General features: G+C 47.1%; 1 protein-coding gene across 1 annotated transcript; it reads left to right on the top strand.

Annotated features, from left to right (window-relative positions):
* LOC119364589 (protein POLYCHOME-like) lies at positions 1-3,822 on the top strand. The gene is made up of 5 exons (XM_037630069.1): positions 1-94; positions 186-239; positions 390-450; positions 563-835; positions 2,928-3,822. Exons 4-5 carry the CDS (start codon positions 572-574, stop codon positions 3,339-3,341), a joined length of 678 nt encoding a protein of 225 aa, XP_037485966.1. The 5' UTR covers positions 1-94; positions 186-239; positions 390-450; positions 563-571; the 3' UTR covers positions 3,342-3,822.
* Positions 3,823-19,188: the final 15,366 nt, after the last annotated feature.

The following is a 19,188-nucleotide window of genomic DNA, read 5'->3' on the forward strand; positions in this document are numbered from 1 at the left end:
CCCCGGAAATTAGTCGTAGTTAGCGGTAGATTAGAGTCCGTAGCTGTATCAGGGGTTCGAAGCGGGCGAGATTGGAGGAAGGGCCGAGCAAATCGTGAGAGAAATCTCGGATTTCGTCCTTTTGTCCCCATTCCCGTGCCGTTTCTTGCGGGTTCTGACGAGTTTCTTCGACTCTCTTGCCGCAGATCTGTTCTAGGGTTGGGATTAGCGGCGCGGAATCGAAGCGGGAGTCGGGACAGGTAATGCGCGAGAAATCCTGGGGTTATTGGTGGTCTTCGTTTCTTTCCCCGCATCCATTTCTTGGTCTTTTTGGCGATTTCCCCCGCATCCATTTCTTGGTCTTCTGACGATTTCTTGGACATTTTGCGCTTGCGGATTTCCGGGAGCAGGTCTGGAAGGATCTCGAGATACGAATCGTACAGGAAAGATCCAGGGAAGAAGAGAGGACAGGTGCGTGCGCAGGGGATGCTGCCTTTTGAGTTTTCCGCCATTTCTTACTCTTTTGATGCGTTTCTCGGAGTTCTCACCGATCCGCATCTCTTCTGCCGCTTGCCTCCTGCAGATCTCCAAGATGCCTGAGCACAGGGAACTCAAGAGGACGGCCCTCACCGACCTCTCTGGCGGCGGCTTCTTTATCAGGAGGGTGGCCTCGCCGGGGGCTCTGGCAGGGAGGCGGGCTGGGAAGCCGCTGCCCCGGCGGTTCGCGTCGCCCTCCAGCAACAAGGAGAACGTGCCGCCAGTTTGGGCTGTGAAGGCTACGCCGCCGAGGAGGAGGAGCCCGCTTCCTGGTTGGTACCCGAGGACGCCGCTCCGTGATATCACGGTGATTGTAAAGGTGATGACCAATTTTCTTCAGATCAAGTAATGTGGTTCTGACGTGAGTAGTTGAAACTGTTTGAAGATGTAGTTGCTTCACCTGCTATCTTGCTTACGATTCTGCACTGTGCCGTTTAAGAGTTTTTAGATGAACGTCTATAGTGCCAACTCCGTTCTGGAGTTGTTGTTGGCCGGTAACAGCATGTTTGAAGTACAATTGTTACCAATGTGGGCTTGTGGAATCCCATGACAAAAGTCTTGAGTTGGATTCAGTCATATGATTTTGTGCTATTTCACATTTCCACCGGTACTTGGTCATTGCTGGTATCTCTTAACTGTTAACAAATGGCCAAATTGCAGCAATTTGCCTTTATTACCTTATTTACACCAAGTTTTAGTTAAACAATGGTACTTGAATAATTTTGTGCTACTTCTGTTATGGTTTTATGGACAGTATTTGACCTTATGGTAACTAGTTGGTGTCAGGTTTTGGGGTTTTGATTATTGGTATGAAGTACTGATAGAGGATCTTATTCACACCAAGTTTTAGTTAAACAATGGTACTTGAATGATTTTGTGCTACTTCTGTTATGGTTTTGTGGACAGTATTTGAACTTAATGGTAACTAGTTGGTTATGAAAGCATGATACTGCTATAACTTTAGTAGTAAGCAGAATAGATGTATTATTTCGTGCTTGGCACTGTCAGGTTTGGGGGTTGATTATGATTATTGGTAGAAGTATTGGCAGAGGATCTTCTTGTGCTTTATGAACCACTGCTTTGTTGTGTTCCATCTAATTAGATCTAGCCATTTAGTAATACATATCATAACAAGAGTTAACAAAACGTTTTCCTGCTTCCCTATATCAAGTGTCCATGTTAGATGAATACTGTCATGCCTACTTAAAGTGCAGTTATTTTCGAGTGGAGAGGCCACCTCACCATCAAAAGAAACACATATCAATTGCCTATCGGAGCTGCTATTTGCTTAGTGTTTATATTTTCCTGTACTGATGAGTGATGCCTGATTTGTTACATATGTCTGAGTATGATTCAGTTATATGATTTTGTGCTATATTAGTTTATAGTTTTCACCAGTATTTATTTGTCTACCAGTACTGTTTATCGAAAAAGGTCACGGGTTCAAGTCCTGGAAACAGCCTCTTGCAGAAATGTAGGGAAAGGCTGCGTACAATAGACCCAAAGTGGTCGGACCCTTCCCCGGACCCTGCGCAAGCGGGAGCTACATGCACCGGGGCTGCCCTTTTTTACTGTTTATCGAAAACCGCTCTTTCCATCAGCAGTTAACTGACTTCAGATATTTTATTAGTGTAATTCAATGTGATGTTTTGTTCAAGCATACCAATAAATGCTCACACTTTTGGGCTATTTTCCTAAGCTGCTGACTTTTCTTTTGATATTACCTGACCAAGTGTAAACGGAGCTCTCCCAAAGTTGTTTATACCTATAAATTTCTGCAAACATGTGCCCCTTATACTCTTAAGTAAAACCCACAATGTTGTCTATATGAGTATATCCTTCATATAGTTTGCATTATCCTCTAGTGTTCATGCTGTACATTATGCATTATAGCTTGAGGTTAATAATTCTTTGCATATGCTGTACATTGTGCTACTGTATACTATTGATACAATAGCATGCACCGGTTAGATGTCTATTTGCTAAAATCCCCTTAACTAATATTTAGAGTTAAAATGTTGCATATACAATTAACTGTGCTAGCATGTACTATCTCAAAATTTAAATGTTTATTGCGTGTTGCTCAAATGATATATTTTTGAGCTGGAGTTATTTTGATTGGTGTAACATTATAATTTAGTAAATTAAGCTCTGCGTGCATATCAACCATTTTACTATGGCATGATATTTTTAACAGTGCTGTTACCACTGAATCCTAATCTACAAAACATATATGCCTACCTCTGCTGACCTGCCTTGGCTACATATTTGTTATATTTTATTGAGTTTTCTGTTTATCTGCTAAGCCATTCAAATGTTTATTTTGGCAGCAGCTAGTTCTAGCTAAAATTATGCATTTCAGTGCATGTTCTTTCTTTCTACGTGCTGCTCTTCTGACTATTGACTTTCAGGCTATTGAGAGAAGCCGCTTAAGGATTGCTGCAGCTCGGCAGCAAAGTGAAACGTCTGAGCAATCTCCGCAACCTGCGAACTTGACGACTCCGGTACCAGCAGAGCAGGGCACTCCTCATTCTACTGAAGCTCAGGACTCCCAAGCTATCGCCTCTGGTTCTGGCTTAACTGAAATGGTTGCAAACCCTGCACCTAGCCAGGCAGAGCACAGCTTCAAGGTCTATTCTTCGCCATCCAAGAGCTCACAGAAGACTCCAACCAAACCCATCGATCCAGCGCTTGCTGATCTCATGGAGAAGAAACTGACCAGCTCAATAGAGCAAATCGAGAAGATGGTGAAGAAGAACCAGAAGAAGGCCGCTCAGCCTTCCAAGAGGGCCAACCAGAGGCGCACTCTCATGTCCATGCGATGAGTTGAGTACTCTGCTTCACTGCAGGGAGAGGAGAAAGTCCATCTCAGACTAGTCCTCCAGCCCGCCGTGTCTGCTGCTTTCTTAGCCGCTATCCTGACCAGTCAATCCTGCTCTTCTTCTGTCTGCCCTTCACCCCAAGACTTACCATAGCATGTTATGATAAGATGGGGATCCGTGGTTCTCTGCTTGAGGGCCTGGGATTATCTCGGTTGTTGGTTCTCTGCTTGAGGATCTGGGATTATGGGGCCGGCCTGTTGGTTCCCTCTGCTTGAGGGTCTAGGATTAGCAACTCTGCTAGTGTCAGGTTAATGCTACTGCAGTAGAACTGTGTCGTGTACTCTAGCACGCAGCCTAACAAATCTTGTTTTGTGCTGTAATTTCAGTACCATAAACCATTGCTATACGGTAGCTTTATCATGGTTTCTGTATTTCTAGTCTCAAATGTTTCTGTTTAGCTATGGCATTTCTTACAGATGATTTCCATGCTCATTAAGATTCATTTTTGTTGCCGTACCAAAAAAGGTACCAGAAGCTTATATATTTCATTGTATTTTTGCATAAAATTTGGTTCTGTTTCTCCATGATTTGAGCAGCTGGAGGTCACTCATATTCTTTTACTCGTGCATGCTTGCTTAGGAGCAGCAGTTTGCCTGTCTTAATCAGTGGATCCATTTGCGCGAGTTAAAATGCCAGCTCCAATAAAGCATATATAATTGGTCAAAGATATAGCTCGAAGGAGTGAAACCAGGGCCCAAAAGACCCTGAACTGCTTCTATTTTTCAAACTGGCATTATCCCTAATGATAACATGAACCATGGCGTTGTTAGTAGGACATGATGCAATTTTGAAAGTTAACTAGTACAGTAACTAGTAGTACAATCTATTCGTCAAAGGGAGCAACCAGAATACCAGATCCATAAGGCTCAAAGTGTTGACATTCCTTTTTTTCTTTGCTGAACCATGGAAAGGCATGAGGGTCATTATACAAGTTCCCATTGCAATTGACTCGATATACTCATCTTACATCACTCTTCTTCTTTATTACCTTCACCCTCCTGTCTAAGAAAACCGATGGAGGCACACACTCACGCCAGCTTTCCCCTGCAATTGTACTGCACCAGAATTCATGGTCTAGACTTCACAAATGCTTCAAGCTGAAGTAAGAACTTCAAGGACAAGTCGACAACAGCAAGAAAGTTTACTTTCCTCCTCTTGCTGGTAACAAAAAGGTGGACACACGCAGCCACAGAGGGCACTCACATTGAGAGCCACATACAACCAAAGAAGATGTTGACCGACTTGTCCGCCGTGTTTGCTGGCCTCGCCGATCATCGCCATACCCCTCGCCTTCCATGCACAAGTGGCACCAGTGAGAGTGGAGGACTACAAGGTCAAGGACTCGATACCACCTCCACAGTCCACACACCATTGGGAGCAATGGCCGTCCAGAGGTGGCCAAGAAGGCCTCCGAATAAGGAGGGGCATCGTATCAACAAGTTGTCCAGAACCATGAGATATGTGTCCAAGCGTATCAGATGAGGAGTTTCCAAAACCTGCAACATGATAAGTGACATAAATAAACAAAAGTTCACAAGTTCTCAATACATTCAATCAAGGAGAAAGCACACAATATTATATATAAATTCAATTCTGACAGTTTAACATGAGTTTGTCTATAATTCAGTTCCAGTGGTATGCAATTGAGTGATAATTCAAACAACACTAAACATGAAACAACAATTTCAAGACCGAATTGTCTTGAGTGATTATTTGGAGTATGTAACCGGTAAGTAAACAACAAGAAGAGACCTGCGGATAAGGAGCAAGTACCTGTCAACTAAACAGTAGCATATCTGCTTTCCATTACTGAATCTGCCTTCAAAGAGCTGGACAATCAAGCAGCTAGTAATAAACATAGAAGATACAGTTTAGACCGAGAAATAGAGCTCACCTAACCACATTGTAAATTCCAAACCAAATAGTACTACAGTACCAAAAAAAACTATGCAACGAACAGAAAATTAAGATAGTGCTGGTAAATTTTTTAATCTGGAAGAGAACCACTCGGGCTCTCGCGACCGCGTCGCCCCCGGGGGCGACCGGCCGCGCCCTAGTTCCTCCTCCGCCAGCTCTCCCTCACTCCCCCCTCCCCGCCGCTGTCGCCGGCGTGCGCCGCCGGGCCTGGCCCGGGCGACGCTGGTGGCGGCGGCCCCCGGCCATTCTCCTCTCGGTTGCTCTCCGACGCGGGGCGGAGGGCGCCGGAGGGTGCTCCCTAGGTGGCGGGGCTTCCTGGCGCGGCACGGGAGATCGGCTGGACGGCGGCGTCGCCGTTGGCGCGGGGTGGTGCGGCCTGGCGGCGCCCGCTCGGCCCAGATCTGGGCCCTTCGGGCCCCATCTGGGTCTGGGCGGGCCGACGGCGGGGCGGGTTGGCGGCGTGGCTTCCAGGAGGCGGGGGAGCGGCGATGGGCGTTGGGGGTTGGCGGTGCTGGCGCCGCCCTGCTGCAGCGTGGCCGACAGGGCTTAGCGGGCCCGATTCGGGTCTGGCCAGGCCAGGGGTGTCCTGGTATGCCCTGCTGCTGCGTCCGGACGGCGACCGCGACGGTGCTGGAGGCACGAGCCTCCTGCACGACAGCGGAGGAGGTGGTTCCCTCCCCGCGGCTATGGCGCTGCTGCTCCCGTCAACCAACGCCTCCTCTCCTCGTTCTTTTGGCCTCGTGGTGGTGATCTCAGTGACACGGCGTGGGTGGCGTTGCGACCACGGTGGCGCATGCTGGTGGGCGGCGAGCTGGTTGGTTAGCTTCGATCCGATTGGGCGGTGGGGTCTGGAGTTGGGAGAAATCCTTGCCGGGTCTTCCGGCTACGATACGGTGACGCCTGCAGGTGCCACCATTCCTCCCTGGAGGGTGTCGGTGGTCTTCATTCCCCTCTACCCTCCGCGTGCCGGGGGAAACCCTAGGACACGTCCGGGCAGCAACGTCGTCGGCGTCGCATTCCTTCCTGGAGGTGCTGCTTGGTACGCGGAGGATCGGAGCCTAGGATTGTGGTGGGTAGATTTTGGAGGGCGCAGCGGTAGTGGGTCATCCGCGCTTTGTCGAGCTGCCGGTGTTGGCATTGTTTCTTCTTCTTTTTCTTTGGCTTGTTGTGCTACTCGCCCCAGCGTATGCTATGTAATAGGTGTTGGTGCTTTGGAATATAAAGCGGGGGGAAACCCTTTTTCGGCAATTTTTTTATTCTTTCATTCATGCACATGAGATGCCTGGGAAACAAATCTAGTGAAAGAGGACCTTCTTTTATAACCAACTAAATTTCCATTCAAAGCGAAGGATGCTGTCAAGACACATCAAAGAGAACAAATAATTACCTCCCTAGGAATTGCTACATCACACATCTACAGGGTCTTCATGGTGTTTACCAGTGCAATGCTGTGCACAGGACTGCGGAAAGCTTAAACATAGGTGGTTTGTTATATACTGAAGAAGAGAGCTCTAGATGATGCTTGCTCCTCTTTTTTCTGGAATAAAGCTCTTTAAATCTTCTGGAGCATTTGATTCTAATGACACTATAATCAACACTATATATGAAGTTGCTGGACTTTTAAGGTAGCGGGGAACGAAAATACCTGCCAATTCATGAGCTCACTTATATCATCAATTCCTTTGATGCTGCAACCATCAAAGTTGCTCGATTTTGTATACATGATTAGTAGAACTGATCTTGGTGATCGTGGGTGATACATTTCAAGAACAATCCCAGCTCATTTCCTACTACCAAAAAAGCAATCAGAAGTTCTGAACCATCCATCTGTGTAATTTTGTGACCTACAAGTTGAAAAACCTCACATGGCACGCCTAGTGCCTTCGTAGGCCCTTCCGCTGCTTGATCTTGGCAAACTTTGAAGCAACTAAACAGAACAAAGTGACTGCGCACCCAAAGTTTGAGCTTCATTTCCTTAGATTGTTGGGAAAAGAAAACGACCATATTGAATATGTTAAGAGTACACAATATAAACTAACAGACCAACTGGATTATTCAAATAAAAGGCCGCATAGTTTAGTGCCAATTTGCAATTGTTTCCTCACTTTTTTTTTTGCATTTGTTTAGTTGTTTTGTGGGGGTACTGACTGCCAACAACTGTCTAAATCCAAAGTAGCAACTGATATGTGCTTCTGAAAACCCACCACAATGCCAGACAGCCATACGAATATATTTTTCTCCCACAACAGAGGTGGAGTTTTGCCTCCCATTTATTAAGAAGAAGAGTTGCCCTGTTAATTAGTGGAAAACCAGGCGAAAACCGATACAACAAAGGCCAAAGCCACTCATGAACACCAAAACAGCCATATGCAAAAATAAATGACAAACTAGCACTAATAACTCAAAGATATATTGAACACCGAACAAACTTATACACTAACTTAAATAAGTTTAGCTACTGCACAACGATTTAGGAACATAAAGAGCATCTAAATAACCTGCACAGTCATATAGAGGAAACTAACAGAACTCAGCTAAGGCAACAAATTTAGGATTCTAAATAACTGAACCAACTTATAACTTAGATCTTTTAGCTTCCTGTTGCTCTTGAGATCTGTCCGCGTCTCCACTCATGTGCTGTTTCGTTCCATTGTTGTCGATGCTTGTAATGTTATCACTGAAGAAGTACCAGCAGCCTGTTCCGCATAGGGAGCTTTGAACACTGTCAGCAGAGGGAAGAACAAAGGATGCAGAGGTTCGGGTGACCATGTCGAACACCATAGGCACGTCTCTCCACCGCTCATCGATCCAGTACACACAGTTGGCCCTCACCCCCGGAACGTCCTCAGCTCGGACCACCGCTGGGTTGTTCTTGCCGATGAACACAGAGTAGCCTCCCAGATCATTCACCGTGTCCCAGCATTGTCTGCGCCCAGGGTCGTATCTCAGAACGAATATGTCGTTGTCGGACATGCTGAACCGGCCGCCCTCTGGCAGCCGCCAAGCGATGTTACCGGTGGCATTCCGCCATACCTGGTACAGGCTACCATTACAGATGAAGATCTGCTTGAACCTTGTGAGCTTAGAAGCGGTGTGGTAGGGCGGTGCGAAGACGGCCGCGGGGTCGAACGGGCGCTCCGGCAGCAAGGGCTCGACTATAGGCTTCCGGCGGCGGCCACGGGGAATGTGGAGCACGTGCACGTCCCCGCATTCTGTGAGGCAGTAGACCTTGCCACCGTCCGTGTCGTAGACCAGGTCGATGAGCTGATCCCCCCTGCCCACGGCGACGTCGCTGATGAACCACTTCATGTCTCGGGTCTTGGTGTAGGCCAGCTTGTTGCCGTGGCATACGGCGACGGCGGTGTAGTCGTCGGGTCTGGGGTTCGGCGCGAATACAACCTTGCGCTCCTTCTTGCCACAGTTCATCGGAAGAAGCTTGATCTCCTCGCCGGTCAGGGGATTCAGGATGGAGATCTCCCCGCACTCGCTGGCGGCCGCGAAGCAGCCGTTACTCGAGCCAACGAAGCAGCTGCGCGTCCGGAGCGTGGAGCAGTGGATCGAGCGCCGCATCAGAAACGATAATGCGTAGGCGCGCTGGCCGTCGGCAAAAACGAGGAGAGAAGGGAGCGGCGGCGGGAGGGCGGAACGCCACGCCGGGCAGGCGCAGCGGATGGCGGCATAGTGCTTTAGCGACAACCCGTCGGCGATGGAAAGGAGGAGCTCCGAGTGGAGGTCGGCCCATGGCCCGAACGGCGCCATTATGTTGCGCTTTGGTCTCGATTTGGGGAAACCTTTCGCCTAGGGTTCGACGAGGGGTGGAGAATTTTTAGTGAGAGCGTCTCCAACCGCCGCGTCAAAAGATGCGCGTCGAAAAAACTGGCAAATTAGCACGCGCGAGACGTTTTCGCGCGCTTCACCGGAGGCGAGAAACTAGCACGCGCGGGAAAAAGCGGCAGCTCGCGCGTTAAATTTGGCGCACCGTGTCCGGCGTGTCTATAAAATTGCAGCGCCCTCTGCCGCTTTCTCGTCGCTCACTCTACCGCTTTCTCTCCTCGCCGCCGACACGCCACCACTGCGCCACCATGCCGCCTCGTCGCCGGGGAGCTTCGGGCTACCGCGGCGTCCGCGTGCGTCCGTCCCACACCTACTCCGAGATTCGGTCGGGCGGCGTGCGCCTCGGCCTTGAAACCTTCGACACCGCCCAGGATGGCGCCCGCGCATACGACGCTGCGGCGTGGCGCCTCCGGCGGTCCCGTTGGGACATAAACTTCACGGACGTGGCGACGCGGGAGCGGGCACAGGAGTTGGCGTCTCCCCTGCGGCTTATCACCGATGAGGATCGTCGCGAGAACCGGAGGCGGGAGCGCCGTCTCAGCCTGGCCGAGATGGACGAGGAAGCCATGGCGTTGTGGCGTCAACGCTAAATTCAACATCGCGCTAGGAGATGCGTCGTCCTGGGACTCCAGCGACGAGCGGTTTCTTGACGCCTACGCTCAGATGTCGGAGGAGGACATCACCGAGGCAAAGCCCGAGTCGGAGAATGACGAGTAGTAGTAGTTTTTCGTTTTATCTATCTATCGTAGGAGAAGACTATGAACTATCTATGCACTATTTTGTATCGTAGAAGCAGGCTATGTGACGAACTATCTCAGATTTGTACAATCGGAACCAAATGTGTATCGAATCGTAGTTCACATAGTAGGCGTCAAGGAAAAAAAATAAAGAGCATAATTGATTTGCTACCAACATTTGGCATTATCAATATTTGGCAAGCCAATATTTGGCAAAATCAAAAGTTGTCGACATTTGACAACATTTTATGAGATTGGCAAAAAAATTGGCAAGCAACCAATCTCTAGCCAACATTTAGTAGTTGCCAAAATTTGGCATGCCAATTCTTGGTATCAAACCAATTATGTTCAAAATATAGCGCGCTTGCTTGAGCGGCTCGGGCGCGCTTATTTTGTGGCGGCCGCTGGAGCCAGTGCACCGTCGCGCGCAAAAGCTGGCTCACCTGTATACTTATTTTTAATGCGCCGCGTGTTAGACGGCTGTTGAAGATGCTCTGAGGAAGTACGCGTCGGCCGACGTATTGCAAGCCTTTGGATATGACAAAACTCAATTGATAAAACACTTCATCGTCTTCCCCACAAGCCAAATCAATTTATTTTTTTGAAATCCCAACAACATCCTATTGTTCTGTGGTTCATGTACTTGAATAACATAAAAATTCCTCCGCTGTGACATCAGCCAGGAAACCAAACATCAGCCAGGACATTATCTACTCCCTTCGTCTTGAATTACTTGTTGCTTTAATAGATGTATATGTTTTTTTGAAAAAGGAGGAACTCCCCTGCCTCGGCATCAGAACGATGTATACGGCCACATTTATAAATAAATAAAATAGTTTAACAAGATCTTGCAGTATGTAACAAAATAAGAAGTTGACTCACAAAGAGCTACAAAAGCCAAAAAAAGCCCAAAAGCCACAACCGGCTGGCATAAGATAGATAGGTAAACTAATCGCCTATCCTATTACATGACCGTCAGCCAAACCGGTTGAAGATATCCCGCGCTACCATCTCTCACCGGACAGATCCAGTAACCAAACGCTCACTGGCCTCCGTCGGAGTGAGTAAGGACCACATACGGATTAGCGCAGTAGTCCGGAATAAAACCTGCAAAAAATGAATAGTTGTTGTTCTGTTAAAAGCCAAATCATTTCTGCAGTTTCAAATTGCCCATAACAACGCACATGCTCCTACGCGAATTTGTCTAGCTGTTTCAGACTCTATCCCAACAAGCCACGTTCCAAATAACGACCTAACCGAATTCGGAGGAGTAATGTTAAAGGCAATTTGCACCGAGCGCCACAACACCCTCGCCAACGGGCACTCAAAGAAAAGGTGCTTGATAGTTTCATCCCGATCACAGAAACTACACCTAGTAGAGCCTGTCCAGTTGCGCTTAATCAAATTATCTTTCGTTAGGATGACTTGTTTATGTACAAACCACATAAACACTTTGATTTTCAGAGGAACCTTAACTTTCCACACATGTTTGAAACTAGGAATAGCACTAGAATTGATGACATCAATATACATCGACTTGACTGTGAATTCACCAGATCTAGTAAACTTCCAACACAACTGATCGAGCTGATGAGTAAGTTGAACCTCCGTCAGTCTACTCACCAGATGAAGCCAAGCTTCCCACCGGTCACCAACAAGCACCCTCCTAAACTGAATATTAAGGGGAGTGGACTGCAAACTCGTTGCAACCAGAGCATCACGTCGCTGCACAATACGATATAGCGACGGATACTGAAGCACCAACGGCATTTCTCCCAGCCAAGTATCCTCCCAGAAGCGAGTGTTATTGCCATCACCGACAATAAACTTTGTTCTATGAAAGAAAGTAGCTTTGACTCTCATTAGCCCTTTCCAGAACAGCGAATCAGTCGGTCTGACTATCACCCGTGACAAAGTCTTAGAGTGCAGATACTTGTTACGAAGAATCTGCGCCCAGGTTGCCTCAGTCTCAGCTACTAACTTATATAGCCACTTAATGAGAAGGCATATGTTCTTGACTTCAAGATTCTCAACACCAAAACCCCCTTGGTCTTTTGGTCCGCAGATGACGTCCCATTTGGCTAAACGGTACTTTCTCTTAAGTTCATCACTCTGCCAGAAGAAATGGGACCGATAGAAGTCCAGCCTTTTCCTAACTCCAACTAGTACTTCAAAGAAGGACAAAAGAAACATAGGCAGACTCGTGAGCACCGAATTAATGAGAATCAATCGGTCTCCATATGACATGAGTTTGCCCTTCCAGCAGCTCAGTTTCTTCTCAAACCGATCCTCGATACACTTCCATTCGCTGTTTGTCAGCTTACGATGGTGAATGGGGATACCTAGGTAAGTGAACGGTAGTGCTCCCAATTCACAACCAAACAATTGCTTATATGCATCTTGTTCCTCTTTGGCTCTACCAAAACAGAACAACTCGCTTTTATGGAAGTTAATCTTCAGACCGGTCAATTGCTCGAAAAGGCACAACACCAGCTTCATATTTCTCGCTTTTGCCAAGTCGTGCTCCATAAAGATGATTGTATCATCGGCGTACTGCAGGATAGACACACCACCATCAACTAGATGAGGCACCAAGCCACCTACTTGCCCGACCTCCTTTGCCCTACCTATCAAGATTGCCAACATGTCAACGACAATGTTGAACAGAATAGGAGACATTGGATCACCTTGTCTCAGGCCCTTGTGTGTCTGGAAATAATGACATATATCGTCATTCACTTTAATTCCAACACTCCCTTTTTGCGTGAAAGATTCAACTTGGCGTCGCCAAGATTCATCAAAACCCTTCATGCGTAGTGCCTGTTGAAGGAAAGGCCATTTGACTTTATCATACGCTTTCTCGAAATCCACCTTAAAAACAACTCCATCAAGTTTTTTCGTGTGAATCTCATGGAGCGTTTCATGTAGGACCACAACCCCTTCGAGGATGTTCCTGTCCGGCATGAAAGCAATTTGAGTAGGCTGCACCACAGTATGCGCAATCTCTGTGAGCCTATTTGTCCCGACCTTGGTAAATTTTTTGAAACTAACATTAAGAAGACAGATAGGCTGGAATTGCTCAATCCGCACTGCCTCTGTCTTCTTTGGAAGAAGGGTTATCGTTCCAAAATTCAGCTAAAAAAGGTGAAGCTGGCCAGAGAAAAAATCATTGAACAAAGGCAAGAGATCCCCTTTAATAATATGCCAACACTTCTTGTAGAACTCTGCCAAGAAACCATCCGGGCCATGAGCCTTATTATTCTTCATCTGGGAAATGGCCTCATACACCTCTTTCTCAGAAAAAGGAGCAACTAAAATATCATTCTCAACAGCCGTAAGTTGAGGCACATCCTCAATCCTAGACTCGTCCAGCGACACACAGTTATCCTCTGGAGGCCCAAACAGCTGCTTGTAATACTCAGTAATATATAGCTTTAAGTTTTCCTGGCCAAGAATCGTTCCCTCATCTTGTTCAAGCTGAAAGATCCTCTTCTTTCTATACTTACCATTGGCGATCATGTGAAAAAATTGTGTGTTCGCGTCCCCCTGGACGACTCTTCTGACCTTAGCCCGAAGGGCTCACTTTAGTTCTTCCTCACGAAGGAGCTCTTTCAGCCTCATTTCTGTGTCAAGCTTGGCATGAAGCTCCGAGGCTGGCAGGATCATGGTTTCGGCTTTTACATCAAGGGACTGAATAAGCGTAAGGAGCTGTTCCTTTTCAATCTTATAAATCCCACTGAGATGCTTAGCCCACCCACATAGGAAACTTCTCAAATGCCTAATTTTATTCTGCCAACGCTCGAGCGCAATCCTACCTCCTGCATCCTTAGCTCATTCTCTGGCTACGAGATCCAAGAAACCTTCTCTCTCAAACCAAGCAAGCTCGAAAGAAAAAACATTTTTATTTCCCAAATGGGTGGCCTCCCCAGAGTCAAGGAAAAGAGGGCGTGTGATCAGAAATATGTTGGAAATATGCCCTAGAGGCAATAATAAAAGTATTATTATATTTCATTGTTCATGATAATTGTCTTTTATTCATGCTATAACTGTATTATCCGGAAATCGTAATACACGTGTGAATACTTAGACCACACTATGTCCCTGGTAAGCCTCTAGTTGACCAGCTCGTTGTGATCAACAGATAGTCATGGTTTCCTGACTATGGACATTGGATGTCGTTGATAACGGGATCACATCATTAGGAGAATGATGTGATGGACAAGACCCAATCCTAAGCATAGCATAAAAGATCGTGTAGTTCGTTTTGCTAGAGCTTTGCAAGTGTCAAGTATCTCTTCCTTCGACCATGAGATCGTGTAACTCTCGGATACCGTAAGAGTGCCTTGGGTGTATCAAACGTCACAACGTAACTGGGTGACTATAAAGGTGCATTACAGGTATCTCCGAAAGTAGCTGTTGGGTTGACACGGATCGAGACTGGGATTTGTCACTCCGTATGACGGAGAGGTATCTCTGGGCCCACTCGGTAATGCATCATCATATTGAGCTCAATGTGACCAAGGTGTTGGACACGGGATCATGCATTACGGTACGAGTAAAGTGACTTGCCGGTAACGAGACTGAACAAGGTATTGGGATACCGACGATCGAGTCTCGGGCAAGTAACGTACCGATTGACAAAGGGAATTGCATACAGGGTTTGATCGAATCCTCGACATAGTGGTTCATCCGATGACAACATCGAGGAGCATGTGGGAGCCATCATGGGTATCCAGATCCCGCTGATAGTTATTGACTAAGAGCGTCTCGGTCATGTCTGCATGTCTCCCGAACCCGTAGGGTCTACACACTTAAGGTTCGGTGACGCTAGGGTTATGAAGATATGTATATGCAGAAACCCGAATTTTGTTTGGAGTCCTGGATGAGATCCCGGACATCACGAGGAGTTCCGGAATGGTCCGGAGGTAAAGAATTATATATAGGAAGTGCTATTTCGGGCATCGGGACAAGTTTCGGGGTTATCGGTATTGTACCGGGACCACCGGAAGGGTCCCGGGGGTCCACCGGGTGGGGCCACCTGTCCCGGGGGGCCACATGGGCTGTAGGGGGTGCGCCTTGGCCATCATGGGCCAAGGGCACCAGCCCCTATAGGCCCATGCGCCTAGGGTTTCCCCCTAGGAGGAGTCCTAGTGGTGGAAGGCACCCCTAGGTGCCTTGGGGGGGAGGGAAACCTCCCCTAGGCCGCCGCCCCCCCTAGTAGATCTCATCTACTAGGGCCGGCGCCCCCCTGGCACCCCTATATATAGTGGGGGAGAGGAGGGACTTGATACACCAGCCCCTGGCGCCTCCACCTCCCCCCGTTACGTCTCTCCCTCGTAGTCTCGGCGAAGCCCTGCTGCTGTGACGCCCTGCATCCACCACCACGCCGTCGTGCTGCTGGATCTTCATCAACCTCTCCTTCCCCCTTGCTTGATCAAGAAGGAGGAGACGTCTCCCGTCCCGTACGTGTGTTGAACGCGGAGGTGCCGTCCGTTCGGCGCTGGTCATCGGTGATTTGGATCACGTCGAGTACGACTACATCATCACCTTGCAAGCTTCCGCACGCGATCTACAAGTGGTATGTAGATGCAAACTCTCTCCCTAGACTCGTTGCTTAGATGAACTCATAGATGGATCTTGGTGAAACCGTAGGAAAAATTTTAATTTTCTGCAACGTTACCCAACAGTGGCATCATGAGCTAGGTCTATGCGTAGTTCTCTTTGCACGAGTAGAACACAACTTTGTTGTGGGCGTGGATTTTGTCATCTTACTTGCCTCTACTAGTCTTTTCTTGCTCAACGGTATTGTGGGATGAAGCGGCCCGGACCAACCTTACACGTACGCTTACGTGAGACCGGTTCCACCGACTGACATGCACAAGTTGCATAAGGTGGCTGGCGGGTGTCTGTCTCTCCCACCTTAGTTGGAGCGGAATCGATGAACAGGGCCCTTATGAAGGGTAAATAGAAGTTGACAAAATCACATTGTGGTGATTCGTAGGTAAGAAAACGTTCTTGCTAGAACCCAATTGCAGCCACGTAAAAGATGCAACAACAATTAGAGGACGTCTAACTTGTTTTTGCAGCGATTGATCATGTGATGTGATATGGCCAGAAGTTGTGATGAATGATGAATTGTGATGTATGAGATCATGTTCTTTGTAATAGGATTCACGACTTGCATGTCGATGAGTATGACAACCGGCAGGAGCCATAGGAGTTGTCATTATTTTTTTGTATGACCTGCGTGTCATTGAATAACGTCATGTAAACTACTTTACTTTATTGCTAAACGTTAGTCATAGAAGTAGAAGTAGTCGTTGGCGTGACAACTTCATGAAGACACGATGATGGAGATCATGATGATGGAGATCATGATGATGGAGATCATGGTGTCAAGCCGGTGACAAGATGATCATGGAGCCCCGAAGATGAAGATCAATGGAGCTATATGATATTGGCCATATCATGTCACAACTATATAATTGCATGTGATGTTTATTATGTATTATGCATCTTGTTTACTTAGGACGACGGTAGTAAATAAGATGATCCCTTATAAAATTTCAAGAAGTGTTCTCCCCTAACTGTGCACCGTTGCTACAGTTCGTCGTTTCTAAGCACCACGTGATGATCGGGTGTGATGGATTCTTACGTTCACATACAACGGGTGTAAGACAGTTTTACACAGCGAAAACACTTAGGGTTAACTTGACGAGCCTAGCATGTGCAGACATGGCCTCGGAACACGGAGACCGAAAGGTCAAACACGAGTCGTATGGAAGATACGATCAACATGAGAATGTTCACCGATGATGACTAGTCCGTCTCACGTGATGATCGGACACGGCCTAGTCGACTCGGATCGTGTAACACTTAGATGACTAAAGGGATGTCTAATCTAAGTGGGAGTTCGTAATTTGATTAGAACTTTATTATCATGAACTTAGTCTAAAACCTTTGCAAATATGTCTTGTAGATCAATGGCCAACGCTAATGTCAACATGAACTTCAACGCGTTCCTAGAGAAAACCAAGCTGAAAGATGATGGCAGCAACTATACGGACTGGGTCCGGAACCTGAGGATCATCCTCATAGCTGCCAGGAAACAATATGTCCTAGAAGGACCGCTAGGTGACGCTCCCGTCCCAGAGAACCAAGACATTATGAATGCTTGGCAGTCTCGCGCTGATGATTACTCCCTCGTTCAGTGCGGCATGCTTTACAGCTTAGAACCGGGGCTCCAAAAGCGTTTTGAGCATCACGGAGCATATGAGATGTTCGAAGAGCTGAAACTAGTTTTTCAAGCTCATGCCCGGGTCGAGAGATATGATGTCTCTGACAAGTTCTACAGTTGTAAGATGGAGGAAAACAGTTCTGCCAGTGAGCACATCCTGAAGATGTCTGGGTTGCACAACCGTATGACCCAGCTGAACATTAACCTCCCAGATGAGGCGGTCATTGACAGAATCCTCCAGTCGCTCCCACCAAGCTACAAGAGCTTTGTGATGAACTACAACATGCAGGGAATGGATAAGACCATTCCTGAAGTGTTCTCGATGCTGAAGTCAGCAGAGGCTGAAATCAAGAAAGAACATCAAGTGTTGATGGTCAATAAGACCACTAAGTTCAAGAAGGGCAAGGGTAAGAAGAACTTCAAGAAGGACGGCAAAGATGTTGCCGCGCCTGGTAAGCCAGTTACCGGGAAGAAGTCAAAGAATGGACCCAAGCCTGAGACTGAATGCTTTTATTGCAAGGGGAAGGGTCACTGGAAGCGGAACTGCCCCAAATACTTAGCGGATAAGAAGGCCGGCAACACCAAAGGTATATTTGATATACATGTGATTGATGTGTACCTTACCAGTAATCGTAGTAACTCCTGGGTATTTGATACCGGTGCCGTTGCTCATATTTGTAACTCACAGCAGGAGCTGCGGAATAAACGGAGACTGGCAAAGGACGAGGTGACGATGCGCGTCGGGAATGGTTCCAGAGTCGATGTGATCGCCGTCGGCACGCTGCCTCTACATTTACCTACGGGATTAGTTTTGAACCTCAATAATTGTTATTTAGTGCCAAGTTTGAGCATGAACATTGTATCTGGATCTCGTTTAATACGAGATGGCTACTCATTTAAGTCTGAGAATAATGGTTGTTCGATTTATATGAGAGATATGTTTTATGGTCATGCTCCGATGGTCAATGGTTTATTCTTAATGAATCTCGAACGTAATATTACACATGTTCATAGTGTAGATGCCAAAAGATTTAAAGTTGATAACGATAGTCCCACATACTTGTGGCACTGCCGCCTTGGTCACATTGGTGTCAAGCGCATGAAGAAGCTCCATGCCGATGGACTTTTAGAGTCTCTTGATTATGAATCGTTTGACACGTGCGAACCATGCCTTTTGGGCAAAATGACCAAGACTCCGTTCTCCGGAACAATGGAGCGAGCAACCAACTTGTTGGAAATCATACATACCGATGTGTGCGGTCCAATGAGCGTTGAGGCTCACGGAGGATATTGTTATGTTCTCACTCTCACAGATGACTTGAGTAGATATGGGTATGTCTACTTAATGAAACACAAGTCTGAGACCTTTGAAAAGTTCAAGGAATTTCAGAATGAGGTGGAGAATCAACGTGACCGAAAGATAAAATTCTTACGATCAGATCGTGGAGGAGAATACTTAAGTCACGAATTTGGTACACACTTAAAGAAATGTGGAATCGTTTCACAGCTCACGCCGCCTGGAACACCTCAGCGAAACGGTGTGTCCGAACGTCGTAATCGCACTCTATTGGATATGGTGCGGTCTATGATGTCTCTTACCGATTTACCGCTATCATTTTGGGGATACGCTCTAGAGACAGCTACATTCACTTTAAATAGGGCACCGTCTAAATCCGTTGAGACGACACCGTATGAATTATGGTTTGGAAAGAAACCTAAGCTGTCGTTTCTAAAAAGTTTGGGGATGCGAAGCTTATGTCAAGAAACTTCAACCTGAAAAGCTCGAACCCAAGTCGGAAAAATGCGTATTCATAGGATACCCTAAGGAAACTATAGGGTATACCTTCTACTTAAGATCCGAAGGCAAGATCTTTGTTGCCAAGAACGAATGCTTTCTGGAAAAAGAGTTTCTCTCGAAAGAAGTAAGTGGGAGGAAAGTAGAACTCGATGAAGTACTACCTCTTGAGCGGGATAGTGATGCAGCACAGGAAACCGTTCCTGTCATGCCCACACCAACTGAAGAGGAAAACCATGATAATGATCAAAGTACTTCGGATCAAGTTAC

Source organism: Triticum dicoccoides, chromosome 2B, assembly GCF_002162155.2.
Source record: "Triticum dicoccoides isolate Atlit2015 ecotype Zavitan chromosome 2B, WEW_v2.0, whole genome shotgun sequence".
Classification (NCBI taxonomy): domain Eukaryota; kingdom Viridiplantae; phylum Streptophyta; class Magnoliopsida; order Poales; family Poaceae; genus Triticum; species Triticum dicoccoides.